The sequence below is a fragment of the Ambystoma mexicanum genome, chromosome 2p, assembly GCF_040938575.1.
Source record: "Ambystoma mexicanum isolate Mex_15411 chromosome 2p, UKY_AmexF1_1, whole genome shotgun sequence".
Lineage (NCBI taxonomy): Eukaryota > Metazoa > Chordata > Amphibia > Caudata > Ambystomatidae > Ambystoma > Ambystoma mexicanum.
In genome coordinates this window covers 317,591,701-317,614,905 of record NC_090923.1, presented here as the reverse complement: position 1 = coordinate 317,614,905, position 23,205 = coordinate 317,591,701, and the positions used below count along the sequence as shown (strand labels likewise).

Sequence of the window (23,205 nt, the reverse complement as noted above, 5' to 3'; positions counted from 1 at the left end):
TTGCCTACATTGCAGCATACCCCGTTTTCAAGAGAGCCGGAAAGTTAAAGTTGCCCCTGCACTTGTATGTGTGTCTAAATGCTCCATTCAAAGCATTCAAATTAATTCCGTGATAAAAAAGAACTGGAGAACTCTCACCTGTGATTCGAGGTCAAAGAAGTACCAGTCTCGGAGGCCCACTTGTGAAAACGAGACCACAGAGAAAACCACGACTGACAACCAGAAAAGGGACCTACAATGCAGCAATTGTGGCTTTATAACCAAGGCAAATTACCATCTGTCATCCCAGATCAGGAGAGAAAGATTAAGATCAATAGCTTCGCAGCATGTGATACTGCGAATAAGTGCCCATGAAGGATCCATTATGTTGGACAGTCGAAATGACAAGGAAAACTGAGATGGAACTAACATAGATCTTGCATTAGGAACAGCAATATGAACTCGGCGGCTGCCCTACATTGGGTGGAAAATAAACATAACCTCTCACAGATTTGCTTCCAGATAGTAGAGGTGGTCACAAAGCGGGATGCAGATGAGAATCTAGCTGTAAGGCTAGATCAGAGAGAGGCCTACTGGATTGAACGACTTGACGCCATGGCCCCTGCTGGCATTAATGAGGCGCCCAACTTTATGTGAATCTCTAGCCTAGCAATTTATCCCTCTACATGGTCGTATGGATATTCCTTTTATTTACTTTCTTGTACTGTTGCAACTGATTGAGTTTTGTTCACACAAATGCATCTCTATAATCGGTTCACCATACCTTTTTTTTATAGTGTGTTTTTGCTACAACAACAAAACAATATCGGTGTGTTTATGAGTATGAGCTACCTTGAGCTTTGAAATTGATGAAGAGATCAATTGTAACTTTCATGGTTTTCCTTTTTTTCATTTTTTTTTTTTGTAACTGTTCTTTCACTTGTTTGTCATTACCTCCCTACTTGCAATATGTTCTTGCCAGTCATTACCCAAGACCAGCTGGTGATCTATTATGTTAAAGCCATATTTCCTAAAGTCACTCCAGAATTAACACAACATAGAACATGTAAGAGTTAAAAAAGGGATCAGGGACATTACCCATGTGATGTATTCACAAGCATGCTGTGATCCCCAGGGGGATCCATTCATACCATGGTTATTCTTCGAGAATAGCCCATTAGTCGCCTATGTTTGCCCTCCCCTGCGCTCTATTCTAAGGACACGCACGTGACATCATGGCGTATGCGTCATATCGCGGCGGCTAGTCAACTATAAACATTCGATAAATGCCTGAGGCTCAAGCTTCTCTAACCTGTTGCCGCGCAACCCAGACTCGAACCGTGGCGCGTAGGACCAATTGCCTTACTTATCATATATTTAATGGACTCTCTTACAACAGTAGGTTATAGAACTAGTATATTCTTTCTTAGAAATGGGTAGCGATTGGCTGCCCCAGATAGTCTATTGGATGGCTACGTGCTCCCAGGTAAAAATCTTTACACGTGATTTAGATACAGTCTACTATTTATTTTTATCACTGAACACAGACCTGATGCCACTATTGTTGCTTTTTTTTATAGATGCTTTGAGACTTATACACTTTTACACAGCCAGGTAAATGATTTATTTTTCAACCTCACTGACTTCAGATTTCAAATAGACGAGTTTCATAGTTCACTTTTTTTTTCTTATTGTCTGTATCAACTGAATGATAACACATGTGGGGTATGTATTTGTTTCTGATTTATACTTACTTCATGCATTACCTTTTTGCAAAATGTCATATCTACAGTGTCCATCTCTGATCACGGACTTAGTGGATGTATACTGCCTTTCATGAAAATAAAGCGATTGGGACATTCCTATACTAAGATTTAAGGACCATAATTTTGAAAATCTTTGGAACATAACATAAGCACTCAGTAAATGACTGCATCTTTTTTAAGGGCAGAGCGTGATATCTACAGTGTCCATCTCTGATCACGGACTTAGTGGATGTATACTGCCTTTCATGAAAATAAAGCGATTGGGACATTCCTATACTAAGATTTAAGGACCATAATTTTGAAAATCTTTGGAACATAACATAAGCACTCAGTAAATGACTGCATCTTTTTTAAGGGCAGAGCGTGAGCATATTATGAGCTAGGAAATCTTTCCTAGCCCTTTCACTTGATTTTTTTCATCCTTGTGCCAAAGCTTTATTGATACGCTTTTTTGTTAACCATTATTTTGGAATTACTCACTACTGTTGAATTAATTGGTGGTGCCGACCCATCCCTCCTTTCAGATACTCGGTATCTCCCTAGCATTCCACATAGGGTGGGGCTGGTCTTGCCTAATAAAAAGATCCTTTCTACCCTTGAACTGTAGTTCTCACAAGGTTAACCAGAGAAAGTTAAAAGGGGAGCCCCTAGGGCAACCCAGCACCCATAGGCACGTATTGCCAAAAAAGTTGTAAAAGAGGATAACTTTTAAAAGGCAATATCGAGAGTCTTAAAAAGAGTAAAAGATTCTGTGCATGTGGAAAAAGGTTACCACACAGAGGTATAAGGAAAAAATAATCCACCAGTAAAAGCAAAATGTTCTGCGGTTGACACAGGTCAGGAAGATGTATCATTGCTATGAGAATCTTACCTAACACACTTTTCTTGTTTTATTTTGTTACAGGGCAGGTGTTGGATGGCCAGAGCCGATCGCCATGGAGGCTGTCTTTTATCACAGATATTTTCTGGGGAATAGCAGACTTTGTGACCCTGTTGTGAGTATATTGTTCATGTTTAAATAAAAAAAATCTTCAACTTTGTGGACAATCCTCTTTCTGCTTTTTTAGATACATAGACCTACCCAAAAACGCAGTACAATTCATCACTGACCAGGTGGGCACAGCCCTTTTTAAAATTTCCCACCCGTTGCTGCTCCAAATTGGCCTTACGAAAGTAGCCGGTTTTGGATGCAGCCTTTATTGTGCAGGTTTTATAAATAGAACTTTTTTTACGGTATACATTATTTTGCCTGCAATCTACTGGTCGTGGGTAGAAGTGACTGCATACTGAAGCCTGCATACCCAAGAATGCTGAGTCTGCGTCCTTCCCCCACACTCTACATGAGTGCGCTCAGCAGCTGCCCGGCCCTTTTTTCAGTGGCCCGGATGAGGGAAGTCGTGGAGAGCAGGTAAGTGTGTGTCTGTGTGTGAGGTTGTGGGGCGGGGGAATTAGTGTGGGCATAGTTTGTGGTAGGAAAAGGTGAGGGGGTGGTTGAAGCGAAAGGGAGGGCTTGGGGATGAACTAATAACCTGCCAGAGTAGAACACAGTGAGGGCAGATGGGAGAGCTGCTCCAAGGGATGCTCGGAGGTGGAGGGGGTAAAACGCCACTTCACTCCTGTTGAAGGCTGCTCCAATCGGCTTAAAGAAAGCAACCTTTTTCTGGCTGCTGCCTTCTAACGGTGGGTTTTAAAAATGGAACCCATTCTTGTACTGGGCGCTCGTACAAAAAGATCACAGCCTTATTAGCCTTCTGCATGATTATGGGGTTTTAATCGTGTGCTGTTTACCTTGCTTTAGTAACCAAATGTGTAGAAGGATGTTGCATATGCAAACCCAGTGCTATTCAGGGGCAGGCTTCACAAATGCAAAGTTTGAGGGTGTGTGGACCCCACCCCTTACTATTATTCTCCCAGTCCCTGGCCAAAACCCAGAGAGTTCTCTCTGAGAGGCTGATAGTGTTGGAAAGCCTGACATGCAACTGAATCTGCCCGAACCCTACAAGCTCGAAGAAATCACTTGACAGTTCGGCAGTCTCTTATCCCACCTCTTTCCCACAACATTAGGGGATGGAACTTTTTCTATGTCGAGCTCTTCATTCCTTCACCCACCTCCCCCAACCCCAGCAGGTACAGTGAACTCCATCACTGTCTGTCTGCACTGAAAAGTGCTCTAATATGTTAACATCTTTCCTGTAAGGGCAGAGTGTACTATGTTTGAGAGATTTTCTTAAAAGCTCCTCCAAGGGGTCAATGTGGTTTGGGAAATGTCAGCTGCAACATGACCTGCTTAATCGATATGTAACTGACTCGTCCCCATCCTTATTGACCTAGAAGGGTTACCCTCCCTCTTGGGAAGTTTTCGATTTCCATGCATTCACTCCCCGTACCCATACAAAATGAGTGCTTGCGCCCTGTTAGTCTTGGCCCTCGGGGGAACTGGAGAGGTTTGCCAACATGAAGACCCCCTCGGGGACCTTTTAAGCGAGGGCAAGTGACTGAGACTTGGATATAAATGACTACCTTACTTGTCTCCAGTACCTGTTGTGAACTTTTCAAGGGTCTCCATGGGCATTTCCCATAGAGACCAACCATGCTCATCTCTCCCTGCTCATTATTGCCAATGCAAAACATCCTACCTGAGTCTTATTTTTAATTGGCAGAGAACCAGGGATGGCAGAGAACCAGGGATGTCATTTAGGGGTCTCCAGAGGTCGCAATTGCGACCTCTGTGGTCTCCTTTGCGGCCTCTTAAAAAGATTTTTTTTTTTTTTTTTTTTTTTTTTTTTTTTAATGCAAGCTCCTGGGCTGTAGCCAGTAGTGAGGCTCTTTACTTCTGGAGTGGCTGGCTTTCTTGTTTAGGCTCCTTTATTATTTTTTTTAAAAGAAAAAAATAAGAACAGGAGTGCCACAAGTCGAACACTTTCAGCACTGACCCTAAATAAGAAAGAGTAGGAATACCAAATAATGTGTCTTTCTGGAATTCTATACAATAATTGCTAGACTCATTAAAGGTTTATTTCAGTCCCACTTCCGGGGGTGAGTCACTGATTTAGTCTTTTCTTAAACGCCTCAACTCAGCCTTAGCCTTTCATCCTTCTGAGGTCGATAAATGAGTACCAACACAAATTGGGTGTATATTTTTTCTATATAAAGCGCTTAAGCGTAAGTGCTATAACACATCATTATCTTTTTGTCATGGATCTCTGCTTGCATTCACAGTAATTTGGTAATATGGGCCTATACACACTGATCTTAACAATATATATGGCGATCCATTCTTGTATGAAATGTACAGCACATTATAGTGATATTGTAACCATATTTCTTTTGTAGTGTACAATGCTATGTGATGCCACTTCTGTTTCGTCAACGGGTAAAAGGTAGTGTTCATCGCTTCCAACGATATCACTTCGGGTTGAGGTCTAATGACATCACTTCCTGTGATGTAATCGGGGGGTCAAGGATCGTGTGATGTCACTTCCGCTACCCCTAGCATTTTGGTGAAATGACGAACATGCTTAATTCTATTCCAATCTTCCGTCCGTACTTGCCTGAATGATTTGTCTGCAACTAAAAGAAACTATTCAGACAGAGTAGAGATCTTGTTCAGCCGTAATTAGACTGAATACTTGCTCATCTGAATTTCAGCCTCCCTCTAGTGAGAGCCTAGCACCAGTAAGGGGTATTATGGAAAATTCATATTTCTGTGCTAATTCCCTTTAACCTTAGAAACCTCCAGCTCTTTTGCTGGACTTTAGGACTTTTTAATTTTAACCCAGGAGTGGGTGGGGCCTTTTTCTCACTCTCTCATATGTTTTGACCTGATTTTGATTGTGTTTCCTTTATTTTTGGAGTCTGAACACCATTGGCATCTACTTTTTGCATGGTGACGCACAGCACCTTCAGTGCAGTGTCGCACAGAAATCCTTTAGCTTTCTCTTAAATGCCTTTTCTTGTGTGAACTACTGTTCCCAAGAATAGTAGTGAAATTTGACTTTACTTACCTTTCATCTGTGTAGGTATGGCACATACCATCTTATGTGGAGTGCTGGGGGGTGGGAGGGTTACCTATTAGCCCCTTATCACACTTACTCGTGTAACGTAACATTTTTTTGTTACCCTCACTAAATTTGTTTTAACTCTTTTTTTATTGGCATTTAATATAACACAAATCAACGATAATAAAAGAAAAACTCTTTACCCCTTACCCTCCCCGGTACAGATAATCGAAACATACCCCCGTATCTGGGCATTGGGGGTGGTCTTTCAGATGCGTTCTGATAGAGGTCTTTGTGCCTCGGGATTTCGGCTTTAGTCACGTCCATGCCAGGGTTTGTGCCCGACAGTGTAGGGTTGTGCCTGTGCACGTTTCCGGTCCTTAAGCACTGTTGGACGCTTACCAAGTGAGTTCTGTCCCTTCCGTGGTAAGTGTGTTGGTGCGTCGGTACATACCGTCTATCATTCTGGACTTATTGGGTTGCTTCTCGTGCTTCAGAGAATCTTCAACACCAGACTGCGTGATCAGATAGTGTGTGGGTGTGTTCCACATTTTCCTATCTCCCCATTAAGTGCTTTGTAAGCTGCCCTATCTGGTCTCCATGACGTTGCAATACAAAAGGTCTATGGACCATTGGGTTGCTGTGGGTGTCACGGAATTCCCCCTTTCTCACCTGGAAGCAATCCTTGTAGGTGTCTTCTTACGCACGGACCTGGTCATGTATAAGCCCGCGCGAGCCTCTTCTGGCTCCAGCGTGCTTTCAGAGCTCCAGGATTCAGACACTCCGGGATCCAGGAACCAAGAGGGTAAGCACACAGCACACGAGTCCGGGAAAGAAGGAGGAAGGAAGAGGGTAATGGGAATGGAATTAGAGGTCCAGGACCAAGGACAACAGTAGCGAACTACGGAGCACACGTCTAGTCGCTGCTTGCAGTAGCATTGAGACGCGCGGGCCCGGCCTATTTGTAAACACGCTACGTCTGACGTAAGGACAAGGGAGATGTTGCACGTTAGACGGCCATGTTGGGAGTATCAAGGAGGGCAAGCCTCGTTGTGACAAGGACCATGAGGTCCAAAAGGGGCGTGTTCTGCGGATCATGACAGTGGGACTCTGCTTCCCGCCCCATACCATTGCCACCCTTCGATTAGCCAGTATCAGGAGGCGGCCTACTAGTTTACTAGTTGATTTGGTATAGTCCAATAGTTCCAGTACTGGGTAGGGTGCTACCTCCCGTCCTACAGTGCCACTAATCCCCTCAAAGATGTGGTCCCAGAACGGTCTGATGGCTCCGCTTTCCCAAGCAGCATGAAGAAAGCCAGCTGTGTCATGCCCGCATCTGGCGCATCTCCCCGTGGCTTGTTGGCAGATTTCTTGTAATCTGGCTGGGGTGTAGTAGTATTGATGCAAGTACTTAAAATGAATCTGCTTAAACTGAGTGCATACTGCTCCCTTCTTGATCATCTCACAAGAGTACCCCAATACTGCTTCCGATATTTCCCTTCCTAGTGTCCGTTCCCAGGCCACCCTTGAATTGGCTGTGGTTGTGGGCCTATTAGCCCGAGCTCTAGCATACAGTACGGATGTAACCCAGCGTCCCATGGTCCCTTTTACCATGTCATCCAGTGTGCTCGTGATCTGGGGCTGTTTTGGAAAGGATGGGAATAGTTGCTGAAGGGTCACTCTCAGTCCGTAATATAGAAAAGTTGTCCAACAGTTGTCCGAATTTCGTTACTTCTTATCTCTTCATTAGAGAGATTAATCATGCTTCACTAGTCAGAGGGACATCTGGGATGTGTGTGACAGGGAATTGAGGTGAGTAAAGTATGCCTCCTTTGAGTTTGCATTCTAGAGAGTCCATGCTCTGCATGTTAGGTCTACCATGTGTGCAGTTCTATGTGGGCGGCCTGGGGCGGTAAGATTTATTGATGGCAGCATTGCCGGTGCCTCCAGTGCTCTTTCGACCTCTACACGTCTCCTGTACTATTTGCGCCATACCAGTATTGGAGAAAACCGCCCTGCGCTACATTGTAACTTAATTCGAATGTCTAGCAACGCTATACCTCCCTCCCACCCAGGTGCCGTAAGTTTATCACAGATATTCTTGCCTGCCTAGATGAATTGTGTCGCCGCCAATCGCAGCTCTCGGAAATACCTCTTGGATACCATTATGGGTGCATTTAGGAATATATAGAGAAATCGTGGGAGTATGTCTTAACCACTGATGCCCTGCCATAGAGGTTGAGTGGAAAAGCATTCCATCCAAGCATGGCTGATTTAGCAATTTCCAATGTTTTTATATAGTTGGTGCGATACACCATCTACCTGTCCATGGCTATCCCCAGATTTTTAGTTTGTTGCAGGTCCCACTGAAACCCCCAGTCATCCTGAAATTGTCCCACCGCATCTGTTAAGGAGAATATGGTCGACCTACTGGCATTTACCTTTAAGCCAGCTAGATCGCCATATTGTCGGATTTCTTGCATGATAGGGTCCAAGTTGGTGACAGGATCCCGTACAAAAGGCACCATATAGTCTGCATATAACGATATAACCACCCTATGGTTGTACAGCCAAACCACCCCCTGTGTATGTGCAGTTCCCTGATCCTTTCGGCTAGAGGCTCTATCGCCAGGGCAAACAGCAGGGTGGACAGCGGGCAGCCCTGGCGTGTTCCCCCATTCGAGTGTTATCACACCTGTCCCTTGCCCATTTATTCATATCTTTGCTACCAGGTTTTCATACAGTAGGGATATGTCATGGCCACAGGCCCCAGAACATAAAAACCACATCATCTAGTGATGGGGCACTGGGACACTTGACTCACTTGTGTCCCTTTTGGGACCAATAAACACAGGGGCCCTGGCTGGACTCAGGCCTGGCGCCTTCGGCGCCAGGCTCATATAGAGATGTGAGCAGGAACACTTTATTTCAGTGCAGGAGTGCTTTTATTTTAGAAGAACTTTCCAGAAACTGATGCATCCTCATGTGTTGACTCATCGGGTGTGGCAGGCAGGCTGAACCTGGTGGGCGTGGCTTCAGAAGCTCAGCTACATAAGCTGGTCCATCCTTAAGGCTGGTGCTTCACGTTACTGTGCACTTGCGTGCTACGTGACGTTCATCGTCGCTTGGACCTGTTTACTTACCTTTACCAGGCGTTCTCCTGCATACTCGCCTCCAGGAAACCAGTGCTTCATCGCTTCATCTGCAGACTCATCTACTGACATCCAGTGATCTTGATCCGATGCTGCAGCAGCATGCTCCGCATCCAAGATCTCTGACCCCGTGAAGAAGACAAGGTTGGAACATCCATCCTAGGGCCGCGCCGCATTTGAACCTTGCACGCCTCCTAGTTAACAACTTAGCTACTGAACCGCTGCAGCTTCGTTCCTCGTTCCCTCCGGCTGCCGCCTCGAGCTCCCCAGCTTCTGCCGGGCCGGCAACATCACCTGCAAGGGAAGAAAGCAAAAGAGCAAACGTCAAAAGTGGAACGGACAGCAATACAAGACAACAAACTTTACAATACAACAAAAACAGGCGAGGAAAGACGAAGGCAAACGGGAACACTTACCTGAAGTATAGTGGCTTAGTCACAGCAGGACTGGATTACCACGTGCAAGGGACCAGTGAAGGAACTCTGTCCAGATCATACAAGCGCCCCTGCCAGAAGCACCAGGACGGAGTGCTCGCCAAACCTATTCAACAGGTAAGATTTCCAGGGACCGCACATCCCATGGGTACCACGGTTTGGGAGAAGGGGGTCTGGAAGGGGATCAGGCGCACAAGCTGGCATACTCGCGCCCCCTATTCTCCATGCAGGAGCATTCCAGAGCAACATCCCCTATTACCACTAGTCACCACATAAGCGCAGAGGGCTGCTGTTACCTTTGGGTCCTCCTTGGAGATTCTTTCTTTATCCTTACATATGACTGTTCGTAAAGGGAAAGTGTGCTCAAAAATGTTATTTTCTTAAAAGATGGGCAATAATCAAAAACACATTAAACATCTTTTTAAAGAAAGTTCTTATGTAAAATTAAATGTTTAAACCCCTTTCATTTCAAGCACTTGTGAAATGGATGAGCCTCCTGTGCTTATCTCTGTCCTCGTGGCACTAATGAAGCAAAGGCCACCTGCTGGTAGCTCTTATTACAGCAGCTTTTGCTTCACTATTGCCAGAGAGCAGATAATGCAGGCAGGCAGGCAAGAAGGCTGCTGTGGTAAGTGCTTATTTTCTTTTTCTATGAAAACCACAGCAATTACAAATACAACCGCATTGTAGTTTCCCGGGCTCCTCCGGCCCGGGGGAGCCCGGGAAACTTTAAAAGAAATCCACGTCAATCATAAATCATTACGGTGGTTTACGCTTTAACTCTCCCGGGCTTTTTAAGTTTCACAGACTTAAAAAGAAAACCACAGCAATTATAAATGCAACCCCGTTACGGCGGAGCCCGGGAGACTCAAAGCGAAAGCCACTGCAATTATAAATGCAACATTGTTGTATTTACGATTTCCGTGGTTTTCTAACCACTGCAATCATAAATACAACAAAGTTGTATTTATAAAAGCACTTACCGTCAGCAGCTTTCCTGTCTGCATTCTCTGCTCTCTGGCAATAATGAAGCAAAAGCCACTGTAATAAAAGCTACCAGCAGGTGGCTTTTGCTTCTTCAGTGCCGCGAGGGCAAAGATTAACACAAGGAAAGGAGGCTCATCCATTTCACTAAATGGATGCCTCCTAGTGCTTGAAGTTAAAGGGGTTTAAACATTCAATTTTCCACAAGATCTTTCTTTAAAAAGATGTTTAATATGTTTTTGATTATTGCCCATCTTTTAAGAAAATAACATTTTTGAGCGCACTTTCCCTTTTAGAACAGTCGTACATAAGGATAAAGAAAGAATCTCCAAGGAGGACCCAAAGGGTTCCCAACAACACTGCCCATAAGGAGTGGTTTGCTGCAATAGTAAAATACAGATGCCTTAAGAGATGTGGTGGAAAGTAGACTCCATAGTAAAGGTAAAACACAGAGAACAGAGTTCCAGAGCTACTAAGAATGAATGAGTAGAAAACTGCGAAACTCATTCAGGATTTAAAGAAAAAGGCCCATAAGTCTAGCAAAAAGTGCTGGGTGCCTCGCTAGGTGAGGGGATGAAGCCTAACAATTAGAAATCTTCCTAACACTTCTCCATATGCTTTGGACTGCAACTTCCAATGTCCTTCACCAGCATAGTCCATGAAGAGAGATCATGGGAGTTGTAGTCCAAAAACATTTGCAGAGACATGTTGCAGAACCCTGACCTGGAACATGGCTCTGTAACCTGCGGCTGACCAATGTTTTTGACTACAGCTCCAATTATCCATCAGCATTGACTACCCTGGTAGGGCTGATGGGAGATGTAGTCCAAAACATTTGGTGAGCCCAAGCTTGTAGACCCCTGGCCTAGACATTTTTTACAGAATTGAAGTACAATACTCTGGCTGTAAAATTAAAGCTGTGGGATATATATTGGAAACCCCAGTTCAGTTCGGGGGGAAAACCAACCACAATGCCCAAAATGGGGAATGGGTTTGTTCAAGTTTTTGTGTTCTTTTCTGTGGGGCTAGAAATGTACCTATTTTGTGGCTCCTATGATTAGCTACTCGGTAGTACACACAATACCACATAGCTTTCTTAGTTTGTAATCAGTGAGTTTGAAAACTAGTACTAATATAGCTAAATTAATTGATGATAAACTGCTAAATAAGAAATTCCACTACACAATACCTATTAACATGTTTTCACGACCTTCACATTTTAATTCATTTTTCTGTTCAATGTGGGCTGTGTTTTTTGTTTTAAATGAATGTTATCTTATCTTTTTTTCATTGAATGCCTTTTGTTTAGTTTTCAGACTCTAGTTCAACGAGATGTGTCGGGTAGAAGGGGATGCAGTTCGTCTTCATCAAGTTCAAGACCGGATGACGGAAGAGGGTATTTAAAACTTTATTTCCTTGTAGTGCGTTTGCCTAGAGATGGAAACATGGATTCTAATCGCAGCTTCTGCAACTTAAACAATAATGTATGATTTTGGTTACAGATGTTTTTATTATAAATGACAACCATTACGCATTCAAATTACTCTACCAATGTATAATCTGTTTTGCAACAGTCGTGCAATATTTAATTTCTATAAAATCACCCCTTGCAATGCTTTAGGTTTCATGTTGTCTACTCCCTCAAAATAATTATACAAAAATGCATAGTTCTTTGGCGGGTTAAGGGTCCATTGCACGCTTCAGTTGTCTCCTTTGCAGCAAGTATTTCAAATGACCAGGGAGCCTATCTGTTCCAGGAGGGACCCAACTTATTACATTCATAAGCACATTACAGCCAGCCAATTCGGGACTGGGTGCATTCAGGTAACCATGGTTTAGAGCGCATAGTAAAACCCAAGAAAAACCACACAAAAGAAATGGCCAAAAAAAGACTAGGGCTGTTAGGACAGTTTTTATTCTGAAGTCCAACTAAGGGCTTAGTAAAACCATTCAACTGTGGCAGTACAAGACTCCACTCTTAGCATAAGGATGTACCACCTGAGTTCATGTTGGCGTAGACGGAGCAGCCAGGCTTATCTTAGGAGGGAGAGAGGGCTGTAGAATCAATACAAATGAAATTGCAATACAAATGGTCCAAAGAAACACTATGCATTGTAAAAATACATGATTTACTTAAAAATAGGCCCAGATAAATCTAGGGGTAAATAAGTACCATGACACATTATATGTAATCACAATTCAAAAAACGGCACTATGCGTTCAGGTGCACAGACAAAGCATACACCTTATTTGGAACAACTCACAGTAGTTCTAGGGAAGTCAAAACCTTTTCCTACTCATTTAGTATAGGGCACGCCTATTCTTGGGGAGTGAAGACCAATGGTGACTTTCACAATTACATTCAGTAATGCAAGGGCAGTAGCCCCTACCAGTTGTACAGTGACTCTCGGTAAAAATCACATATTCAGTCAACCGGACAATATACATTTTGTGAATAGTGGAACACTTATTCCAGGTACATTGAAAACCTATAACTAGTTTTGTGATAAGTTATACTAGGTGAGTAAAACATAAGGATGTAATATTCAATTACAGATGCTTTTGAGATCGGTGAAAAACCGATTGAGATAATCAGTAACTAACTTATTTTTGGATGGAACACTGCTAACTCAAGTAAAATCCATATACTTTTTATTCTTGCACGGAGTCCAGGTTGGATCTTTCCCAGACATACAAATAACACATTTATGTCTTATAAGGGACGGTTAGCACCACAGACTCTGGGTTAGATAGCACAGGGAAGGGTAACCCTAATGTTGTTCTTTACTGAACGACTCAGTAGTTCTAGGTAGGTAATAACCTAATACAGACTTATTCTGGACAGGTTAATAGCAAGTCAGGGGAAGCAAGACCCAGTTGGAGGACACTCGTACAAATTATCCTAAAAGGACTAATCTGGTGGTACCAACAGTTTGGGGACACTCGTACAGTTATCCTAACAGGAATAATCTGGTGAAACCAACACATTACTGTTGGGAAGAGGCACAACCTAATCACAGGACAGTAATATACCTTCACATCTACTTTTTATTAGAATGGCAAAACAGTTTCTAAGGAAAAAAAGATGTTAACCACACTTTAAAGAATTGTGCATCACACTTCCAAGGTAAGTAATAACTTGTGTAACTGTTCACTCTTGGAGTTAGTTACCAACCAACTTTTTACGTATTTTCTTTTCTAGGCAAAAGGCCCAATCCCTTAGTCTTTCCATTATTCTTGGAGCATGCGTGTTCTCAGTGGCAGAAGGGGGTGGGGGGTCACTAGGATCTAGTGACCAACAGGCAGTGTCAGGATAGGTTCTTAAGTAGCAAAAGTCAGAGTTCCTTAGGAAGACTGGGCAAACAGGTGAATACTTTACTTCTAGAGTTAGAGGGTCCAGGGGCTTCGCAGAGACCCCCTGGCAGGATACAAGCAGTGGGACTGGGTTCACAGGATGAGAGAACTCCCCATCACAGAAAACACCCCACAGCTACACATAAATCCTAAGAGACTTAAGGTAAGTACATACCCAAGCCAACATAGTACCTCGGCATTGAAGATTTTGCAGCAGGACGACTTCAGGATCTGCTGCCAAATACCCGGTCAGTGGATTCCTTGTCATGGCGATTGAAAACAAGACCTTAGAAGAAACTTTGCAGCAGGGATCAATGAAGGCTCTAGCAAGGTTTTCTTCGTGGCTGAATGCAGTTCTGCCGATTTGGTGCCTATATAAGGAAAACTGAAGACCGAAAATCATCGTTGAATTCTCGTTGTTACAAAGGTCCAGCACTCTGGGACTTTTCAGACTTGATTCGTGTCTCTGGAGATCCACCAGGATGCCCATGAAGTTTCAGCGAGATTCTGAATTCGGAATACGGTCCCAGGGTATTGGGGCATTGCAGCAACTCAAGGCCGTGGGATGGCTCAAAATGCAGGGGATGGCTCAAAATGCAGGTCGTCTTGAGTCTAGTGGGGCTCACTAGGCTCTGGGTCAGGGTTGTTGTCCCCAGGTCAATTGGAAGGAAGGGCTACAGCAGGCTCCGGTCACACAACAGGGTCGCTGGAAATTGTTTCAGCTGCTTTTCCTTAATCATCCTCTTCGGTTTCGGTTCCAGCGGTTGACTTGTCTTCATCTCCCAGGTTCACAGTATTTAACAGGAATTGCAACACAACTTCTGCATTCTCTCCCTGCATTTTACAAGAAGGGGTGGTCTGGTTGTCCAATCGGGACAACCAGCACCCCACTGGGATTTGTCCCCATTCAGGCAAAGGGGAAGACAAAGGTTTGTGGAGATTTGGACTCCTCCCTCGCTTCCTGCCCTCACTGACAGACTAAAGCCTGTTCAGGGGGTCCGGAGACTCCTGTGAAGATTAAAAACCACACAAAGGAATTTCCCGCCTGGAAGTCAGGGGGACGGGGGGGGGGGAGGGAGGAACAAGAAAGGAGAAGAAACACTAAAATGGCGAAAAAAGAAGACTGGGGCCATGTTGGTAAAAAGAGCACCCTTAGGTGCCTTTACTGCAGCTGTGAACACAGCCCGCGGTAAAGTTCCACCAAATGAATACAAGTTATCACTGCCACCAGCCATTGACGTTAAGCTTGTCCCTGTAACAGAATTGTTAGTTTTAGTGTGAATGGGCATATATTTTATCTCCCCAGCACTCCACATAAGGTAAGGCATGCTGGTTTCAAATATAAAAAGGATCAAAAGATCCTTTCTACCCTTGGGAACTGTAGTTCTCTCAGGGTTAGCCGGAGAAAAGTTAAAAAGGGGCACCCTAGGGCAACCCAGCAACAGGCACTTATTGCCAAAAAGTTGTTAAGGGTTAACTTTAAAAAGACCATGCAGAGTAAAAAATGACACCCATAAAGAGTAAAAGATTCTGTGGGTGTGGAAAGTTTCCACTCAGAGGGATTTAGTAAAAATATCCCACTAGTAAAGCAAAAAGTTCTGGGGTTGACCCATGTCAGGAAGATTTACCATCTCTATGAAAATATTACCTTACAGGGGCCATTTTGACAAAATAGGCACCCATGGGTGCTGCACTGCAGCTGAGGATTCAGCCTGCTTTAGAAAAGCACAATGGTACGAAAATTAAACCACTGCCACCAGCCATTTAAAGTAGTGAGGGTAACATAAAAATAGTAAGTAGGAAAAGGGGCTACGAAGTAAACCCCCTAGCACTCCACATAAGATGGGGTGTGCTGGACCTACAAAGAGAAAAAGGTAAGTAAAGTCAATTTCACCTTGCCATTCTTGGGAACTGTACTTCCCCAAAGAAAAGGTATTTAAACCTTAAGAGAAATCTAAAGGATTTTGCGGTGATAACCGCACTGAAGGTGCTGTGTCACTGTACAAAAAGTAGATGCCAATGGCGTCTGTCAGACTCCAAAAACAAAGGAAATAAATCTAAAATGAAAATCCGATCAAAACGCATGAGTGTGAGGGGAAAAAGGGCTCACTCACTCGAGGGTTAAAATATAAAAAGTCCTAAAGTCCAGCAAAAGAGCTAGTGGTCTCTAGCATCCTCATCATTTTCTTTCAGATCATTCAGGCCTACTTCCCAATATTTGGTGAATTTACAACTTAGTAATCGATTTCACTCTTTCTTCCTTTTTAAACTCAGCCCCCTGTTTCTACACACATCTTCAATTGATGAATGGTAAGTGTAGTTAGGGCTGCTTCATTAAAGTTATCCATGCTAGGCATTGTTCTTTTTGGTGGAGCTAGCCTTGTGGTTAGTTTATTTGGGCACAAGTAGAACCAATAGTCAATGTAACCACTCTACACCAATCCCACCAGTGTTTGGTAAGAATTAGTGTAGACCAACTGGTCAGGACTACACACAACATATCTGCTTTTAATATAGGCCTGTACTTTGCAATTTGGTAGTGTGACTGAGCAAGCCAGGCTTGTCTCAAGAAGGGTAATGTGAGCTGTAGAGCTGTACAAGTGAAATCAGTAAGTACAAGTAGCCAAGTAACACTGTTTTATTTGTATTGTTGATTTTTCCATGCTTTAAAGGGGTGGAGAGGTTCACAGGGGTTAGCCGTGCTTCTGCTGCCAGCGGTGTCGCAGGATTCGAACACAGGCGAGTACTGCATAGCCAACGACCGTCATCTTCCTGAGGCTATGTTTGCAGAAGGGCAGTCTTTCCAGCCAAGACAGCTATGACTGCAGGACTGCCACTCGTCGCCACTCCGCGTCTGACAGTCTTTATGGGGATAGCTGCGCCTTCTGATAAAGGTGACGGGGAAGACAGACCAAACAGAATTTCCTGCAGGACTGCCACTCTCCGCCACATTTAAAGTTATAATGTAGTAATAAGATACACAAGGTTTAAATAAGCATTCTTTAAAAAGCTTTATCTACTAGTAACATAAAATCAAAGCTAGGATTCAGTTTGTAAAAGACAATAAAAGTTGGTAAAGAAAGCTTTATATACAAGTAACATTAAATCAGTTAGGATTCAGTTTTTAAAAGACAATAAAAGTTGGTAAAGACTTCTTATGCTAACACATGTTCAGCACACAGAGAGACTGCAGTAAAGGTCTGTATTGCACTTATTTCAGTTACTAATTCATTTATTGAGTTGTGAAAGGAAGGAAAGGTTAGAATAAGACTTGGAACATACTTTCAACAGTTTGTAAAACAATAACAATCTCCTAAAGGGAGACAGGTAAACGCTTATCCCAGCAATAATAGTGTCAACAATATGGGTTTGTTTTTTTTAATGTATTGTTTATTTTTTTACTTTTCTTTATTCAGCTTGATGACACAGAAGAGTACAGGCAGGGGCCCAACCGGGGCAAGCATTGACAATTGCAGATCATAGAGTTAAGTCACAACATTGTACTTAGCGCTACAGTTATAAGCATGATAGGGTACTGTAAGAGAGAAGAAATCTGGGCAGTCGAGAGTTTAAGCCTGGTGAGAATGGGAGAAGAGGAAGCCAGGGATGCAACGTCAGTCTGTATCTGTGGGTGCCATATCAGGGCGAAACGTCATACAGATATTCCTGGGCCTGGAATGTGGAAATTGTTGGTTAGACCAGGCTTCTTCCGTGTCTGATGCCCAGGTTACCGCTCTAAGCCATTGTATGTGTGAGGGTGGACCAGGGCGGAGCCAGCATTGTAAGATGCAACAGACAACAAGTAGCATACATAGGCTAGCCAGCTTTTTGGAATCGCAGCCCAGATCAGAGAAGTCGTGAAAGAGACTCCATAATGGGGACGGGGCGATTGTACAGTCCAGGATAGCAGCCACGGTAGCACATATTTCCTTCCAGTACTGCGCCAGTTTAGGACAAGACAAGATCATGTGTATGTCGCACCTGGGGCACCTGGGGGAGTAGTCCTTTGACATGTGATGTAGCGGAATTGGAGTGAGATGGTACCTGTGTAGGACTTTGAACAGGATCAATTTGAACCAGGAGTTAAAGGACATTTGTGCTTCAATTTATCAAAGGAGGGGGTCGTTTTAGTGTGCAACAGTGCATATAGTCTGGATACCTTTCCTTTAAAGGAGTTGAAGCTGCATAACTCTGCGATAACTGGGTCATCGGAAGGTATTGTGGGGAAATCGGGGTATCTGATTTTCAGAACTTTCGGAGGTACGAGTATTGGAGCCACGCAGACGGTTTATGTCTGAGGGTGGGAGGAAAAATCTGGCCACTCAATGAAATTGGCATTCTCGAAGATGTCTCGAATTGTTTCGTAGTCTGTTACGGCCCACCAGTGTATGATGGATGGTGATACGTGTGGGACCCCTGGAAGGAAGTTCCATAGTTGTATGTGGGATATCTGATAGCACATCTCTTGCCCTCTAAAATCTGGAAACTAACGACAGGGTCCAGCGACTCTAACATGGTCGGCTGGGGAGTGAGAATCAAGGAGGGAACATCTCGGTCACTGACTGCCATCTTCTCCAGTCTGATGTGGGGAATCCTGTGTGTTGAACCAGTGCGAGGCAAATTGGGCCTGCGCTACTAACCAGTACTTGAGAAAGTCGGGGGCGTTGAATCCGCCATCCTCCATGGGGGTGGTCAATGCCGCAAGCTTTAGACAAACTGCCCCGGAATGCCATAGAAGGGTAGTAACAGTACAGGTTAACACTTGAAAGAAGCTGTCTCCTGGCCATAGGGGTAAGTTAATGAACTTGTATAATAGTTGGGGGGAGTACAGCCATCTTTAGAATCCCAATCCGGCCAGCCAGGGAAATTGGAAGTCTCGCCCAGCTGGAGGCCTTTTAGTGAGTTTCGCAAGGTACTTCTGATAGTTCTCCTCAAACAATGTCTCAGGACGGCGAGTCACTTCTGTACCGAGGTAAGTAAAGTTCAACTGGGACCAAGTGAACCCCATAAGATCAGGAGGGGGACGTGTGCATTCAGTAAGGGGCAACAGGGTAGATTTGCAGCAGTTTACCTGAAGCCCAGATATACGCCCAAAGAGGACAACATCTTCCAGTATCGGAGCTAGGTTGATGGAGGGGGACCGGAAGTAGAGCAGGGCATCATCAGCATATAGGGAGATGATATCCGCTTGGCCTGCTGTTCGTAACCCTCTGCGTGCATTGCAGTGGCGCATCCTATCTGCAAACGGTTCTATTGCAAAGATTAAAGGAGAGAAGGGGCAGCCCTGCCTTGTGCCTCTGGAAACTCGGAATGGGGGTGAGCATCTATCCTCGGTGCGGACTCTGGCCCCCAGATTGGAGTAGAGTAGTCGAATCCAAGATCGGAACCTGGGTCCGAATTTACATTTTTAGAGGACCCACCACAGGTACTTACATGATACGAGTCGAAAGCTTTTTGCGTGTCTAGTGTAGCAGCCACCGCTTGCACGTTGGAGTTAATTCTGCTGACATTAGTCGTCTCCGGTTCAGGGAGGTAGAAGTCCTGGAATGAATCCTGCTTAATCAGAATGAATGATATGTGGCATGAAGGGGGCTAAGCGTGAGGCTAGCAACTTGGCAAAAAAATATACGTTGCAATTGATTAGCGATAAGGTACGGTATGAGCCGCATTTCCAGATTTAAGGAGGACCATTATTATAGCTTCCCGAAGGCAAGCGGGGAGCCTGCCCACTTCGCAGGCCTCGTCCCACATGGCCATCAAGTGAGGGATTAGGAGTTTTCCTCTGCGTCAATGAAGATCGAACCCTGGTTGGAAAGAAGCATGCCCCCTCGGTCCTGGACTCTGGTGAGGAGACTCTGGATCACGATTTCCTGCTTCTACGGGGTCCTCTGGATGCCCATGAACATTTTGGCCGGGTTCGAACTTTTGCATGCACTCGTCAAAGGACCCTGGGAATTGGGCTTCTGCAACTCTGGTGGGAGGCAGCAAGTCGGGGGTTGCTCCAAATGGAAACTTGTTTTCAGGCTAGTTGGTCCCACCAGCCCAAGGGAGGAAGTCATTCCCTACGGGTCTTCCCAGTTGATATGAAAACTGGGTCAGCACAGCTGCAGGGTTACACTTGGCTACACTTGGCACTTTGTGGTCCAGGCGGGTGCTGCTGGCGTCTCAGTTGTCGACTGCCTTTAGTTCCAAAAACGTGCTTTTTAGGCGAGTTATTTTTTTTTCTTTTCATTCCTTCGCAATCTAGGCTGTCAATTACACAGCAGGGTGGCTGTCCTGCAAGACTGCCAGCCGGCCAATCAGGACTGGTTTCACTCGGGCACACCTAAGGACGTTTTGCGACCCTTCCTCACTGCCTTTCAAGAGACACTGGAGCCTGGGCGGGCTTCAGCGCTGGAGCCCGCCAATGGCAAAACACACAAAGGGCTCAAAACAGAAATGGCGAAAAAAGAAGACAGTCATTTTGGAAATAATTGTCACCCATAGGTGCTGTACTGCAGCTGAGGGTTCAGCCTGCGGTAGAAATGCACACTGGTAGTAAAAGTAAACACTGCCTACGGCCATTTAAAGTAAGTTGGTGTAACATTTTTTACATGAGAAGTGGGATAGGGAATTACTAAGTATCCCCCCAGATCCCCACCCCCAGCACTCCACATAGGGTTGTGTGTGGGTCCCACAAAGTAAAAGGTAAGTAAGACCAGGTTCAGCTTACTATTCTTGGGAACTGTAGTTCACCCAAGAAAATGTAACTAAACATTAACAGAAGTCCTAGGGACTTCTGAGTGGCACCACGCCTAAGGTGCTGTGTGTCACTATGCAAAAAGCAGGTGCCTATGGAGTTTGTCAGACTCCATAAAACAGAAAAATCCTAGTCGGGAAAAATAAATGTGGGAGTGAGAAAAAGGTCCCACTCACTCGGGATGAGAAAATTACAAGCTCCAAGTCCAGCAGAAGAGCTGGCAGTCTCTAAGGTTAAAGGGAATTAGCACAGAAATGAAAATTCTCCCTAACAAACATTACAAAGGTAAGTAAAATAACCTTTCATATACTTCAGAATGTCTGAATATTTCTAAGGTAAGTAATAACTTGTGTAACTATTCACTCTCGGAGTTCGTTACCAACTGTTAGTTAATAATTGGTGCGGTCCCACTGAGACTACACAAGTCTGATCTGCTTGGTAGTTAGTAACCCACCTTTTGGGATAGGTCTGTACTACACAGGTTGGTATCGTGACGAGCAGGGTAAATGTGAGCTGTAGAGCTGTAAAGATGAAATGAAGTCAATACAAGTAACCAAGTAACACTTGCACTCTCTCAAGGTTTCAGTTATAAATCTGTTTATGTACAATCAGTTTTAGTTAAGAATTCTTTAAAAAGGCAACTGTTTGTAACCGTCAAGCAAACATTGGAATCACTTTGAAAAATTCAATAATGTAGGTGAATACTCTTTGGATATGCTTATACATTTCTCCTACACCCTGAAGGGACTTAAATGAAAAGGATAGTATTGCATTTATCTTAAACACAAATATACCTTTTAGACTGTTTCAGGAAGCAAGGGTTAAGGAAATGGAGAGGTTGGAACATACTTTCTTATGATAGGACGACAGTTTGAATCATCTAATAAAATCTAGGTAAGCCTTTTCCAGCAGTAAAAGTGTTCAACAAATTGCAATTTATGAAGGGACAAGCAATGCCAAAGTCAACAGATTAGATGGGTGACTTGAGGTGTCAGGACAGCCAAAGTCAATTGGACAAAGTCTATGGTTCTGATGCACTTATTGGATCTACTTTTTCACATTCAAGAAATGCACTGCATGAACACAAGCTGTGAAGCCTTTGCAAAGAACTCAACTCAGAAAAGGTAAGCCAATGTAATTCTCAAGTGAGAAAACCTGACTTGAGGCAATAAGCTAAGTACCCCAAGCCCCACAAAGTACCTCCTGGTTTGAAGAAGGTGGTCCTGCTGTATTCTGTGTTGCTACAGCCAAGCAGACCCTTGTTCCTGAGCCTCAGTCGTGGGGACAAGAGGGGGAGGACATCTAGCGGGCTCCTGTGGCAGTACTCTAGAAATTATTTTGGCAGCTGCGGGTTCTCTTCGATTCAATGGCTCTTTGCGGTTTTAGCGCCTCGCAAACAGCACTGATGCAGAAGGAATATCTCTGGTTGGACTTTCCTTGTGCCCTCAGTCCTGCACTCTGGTGAGGGGACTCTGGATTGGGATTTCCTGCTTCTGGGGTGTCCTTAGGAGGCTTGTGGAGCTTTTGGCTGGATTTGTTCTGCGGAAGACTTGGTTATGGACACTCGACCCCTGGCATTGGGCTTCCGCAAGACTGGAGAGGCACAGCAAGCTGGAGATTGCCTCAAAGTGGAGTACGTCTCTGGGCTAGTTGGTTCCACCAGCCCAAGGGGAGAAGTCGTTCGGTCTGGAGCTTCTGCCGATTTGAAAAAGGAAGTAAGCACAGCAGCAGGGCTTCACCAGGCACTTCGAGGTCCAGGAGGTTGCAACAGGTTTCTCTTCAGTTTCTTCTCTGGATTTTTCTTGGCCAATCTGCTTTCGTTCAGGCACACCTAAAGACAAAGGACAGGGGAGTTTGGGGACCCGCCCTGGTTAGGCAAGATTGGATGCAGTCTCCCTGTGGGAGACTACACCAGCCTTGTCCTTTTGGTAAGAGGTATAGGTCTGTACTACAGAAGTTGGTAGAATGACTGATCAGCCAGACATATGTGAGCTGTAGAGATGTAACATAGAGATTCACAATTACAAGTATCCAAATAACACTTCTACTCCGGGTTTTCTACTAAAATAATTATTTAACAGTCAGTATTAAATAAGCCTCATTTAGAAAGGGCAATATGCAACAACACTTCACAACACTTCCTCAGTTTTAAGATAAGCAAGTAGATGCCCTTCTGGGAAAACGCACACACGCACATGTTAGGGAAGGAAGAAGTTGAACAGGTTCTCAAAATATGTGAATATGCAATCTTCCAATGATGTTTAGGTTCGACCTTTCTCAGCAATACATGTTAAACTTCTACACCACCTAATGAGGGACAGTTAAATCCAATGTCAATGGGTCAGAGTCTGCAGGTAGCCAGGACAGCCAAAGTCAATTGGGACAATGTCTGGGCAACTGAGGCACTTCTTCAGATAGCACAAAAGTCATACACAATGTTATTTAGAGAGTTTGGTGAAAAAGAATCCCTGTTGGGCCACACACTGTAAGGCTTGTGAAGGCAAAGCTGCAAGAAACTCTGCAGAAAAAGCAGCTACTGCAAGTCTCCAGTGGGTTCCTGCATAAAATCCGATCCTGGAAGCTGAAGAGTTGGTCTACCACTGGAACCAAAACCGAGGATGATGGCGAAAACGCAGCTGAGACGATTTCCAGCTACCAGAGCCTGCTGTGTAACCAGAGCCTGCTGTTTCCCTTCCAATTAACCTGGGGACGAAAACGATGTCTCCAACCCAGAGCCTGGTGAGACCTGCATTTTGAGCCATCCCACGTCGTGCTGCGACCTTGCGGGGCTTCAATACC

General features: G+C 44.4%; 1 protein-coding gene across 1 annotated transcript in view; it reads left to right on the top strand.

The window, feature by feature from the left end:
* Positions 1 to 23,205, top strand: part of SELENOK (selenoprotein K) — a 77,625-nt gene that overhangs the window by 22,228 nt on the left and 32,192 nt on the right. Inside the window, exons 2-3 of the mRNA XM_069643637.1 lie at positions 2,650 to 2,740; positions 11,623 to 11,709. Of these exons, the coding sequence (XP_069499738.1) occupies positions 2,650 to 2,740; positions 11,623 to 11,709 (178 nt within the window). The remainder of the gene's footprint in view (positions 1 to 2,649; positions 2,741 to 11,622; positions 11,710 to 23,205) is intronic.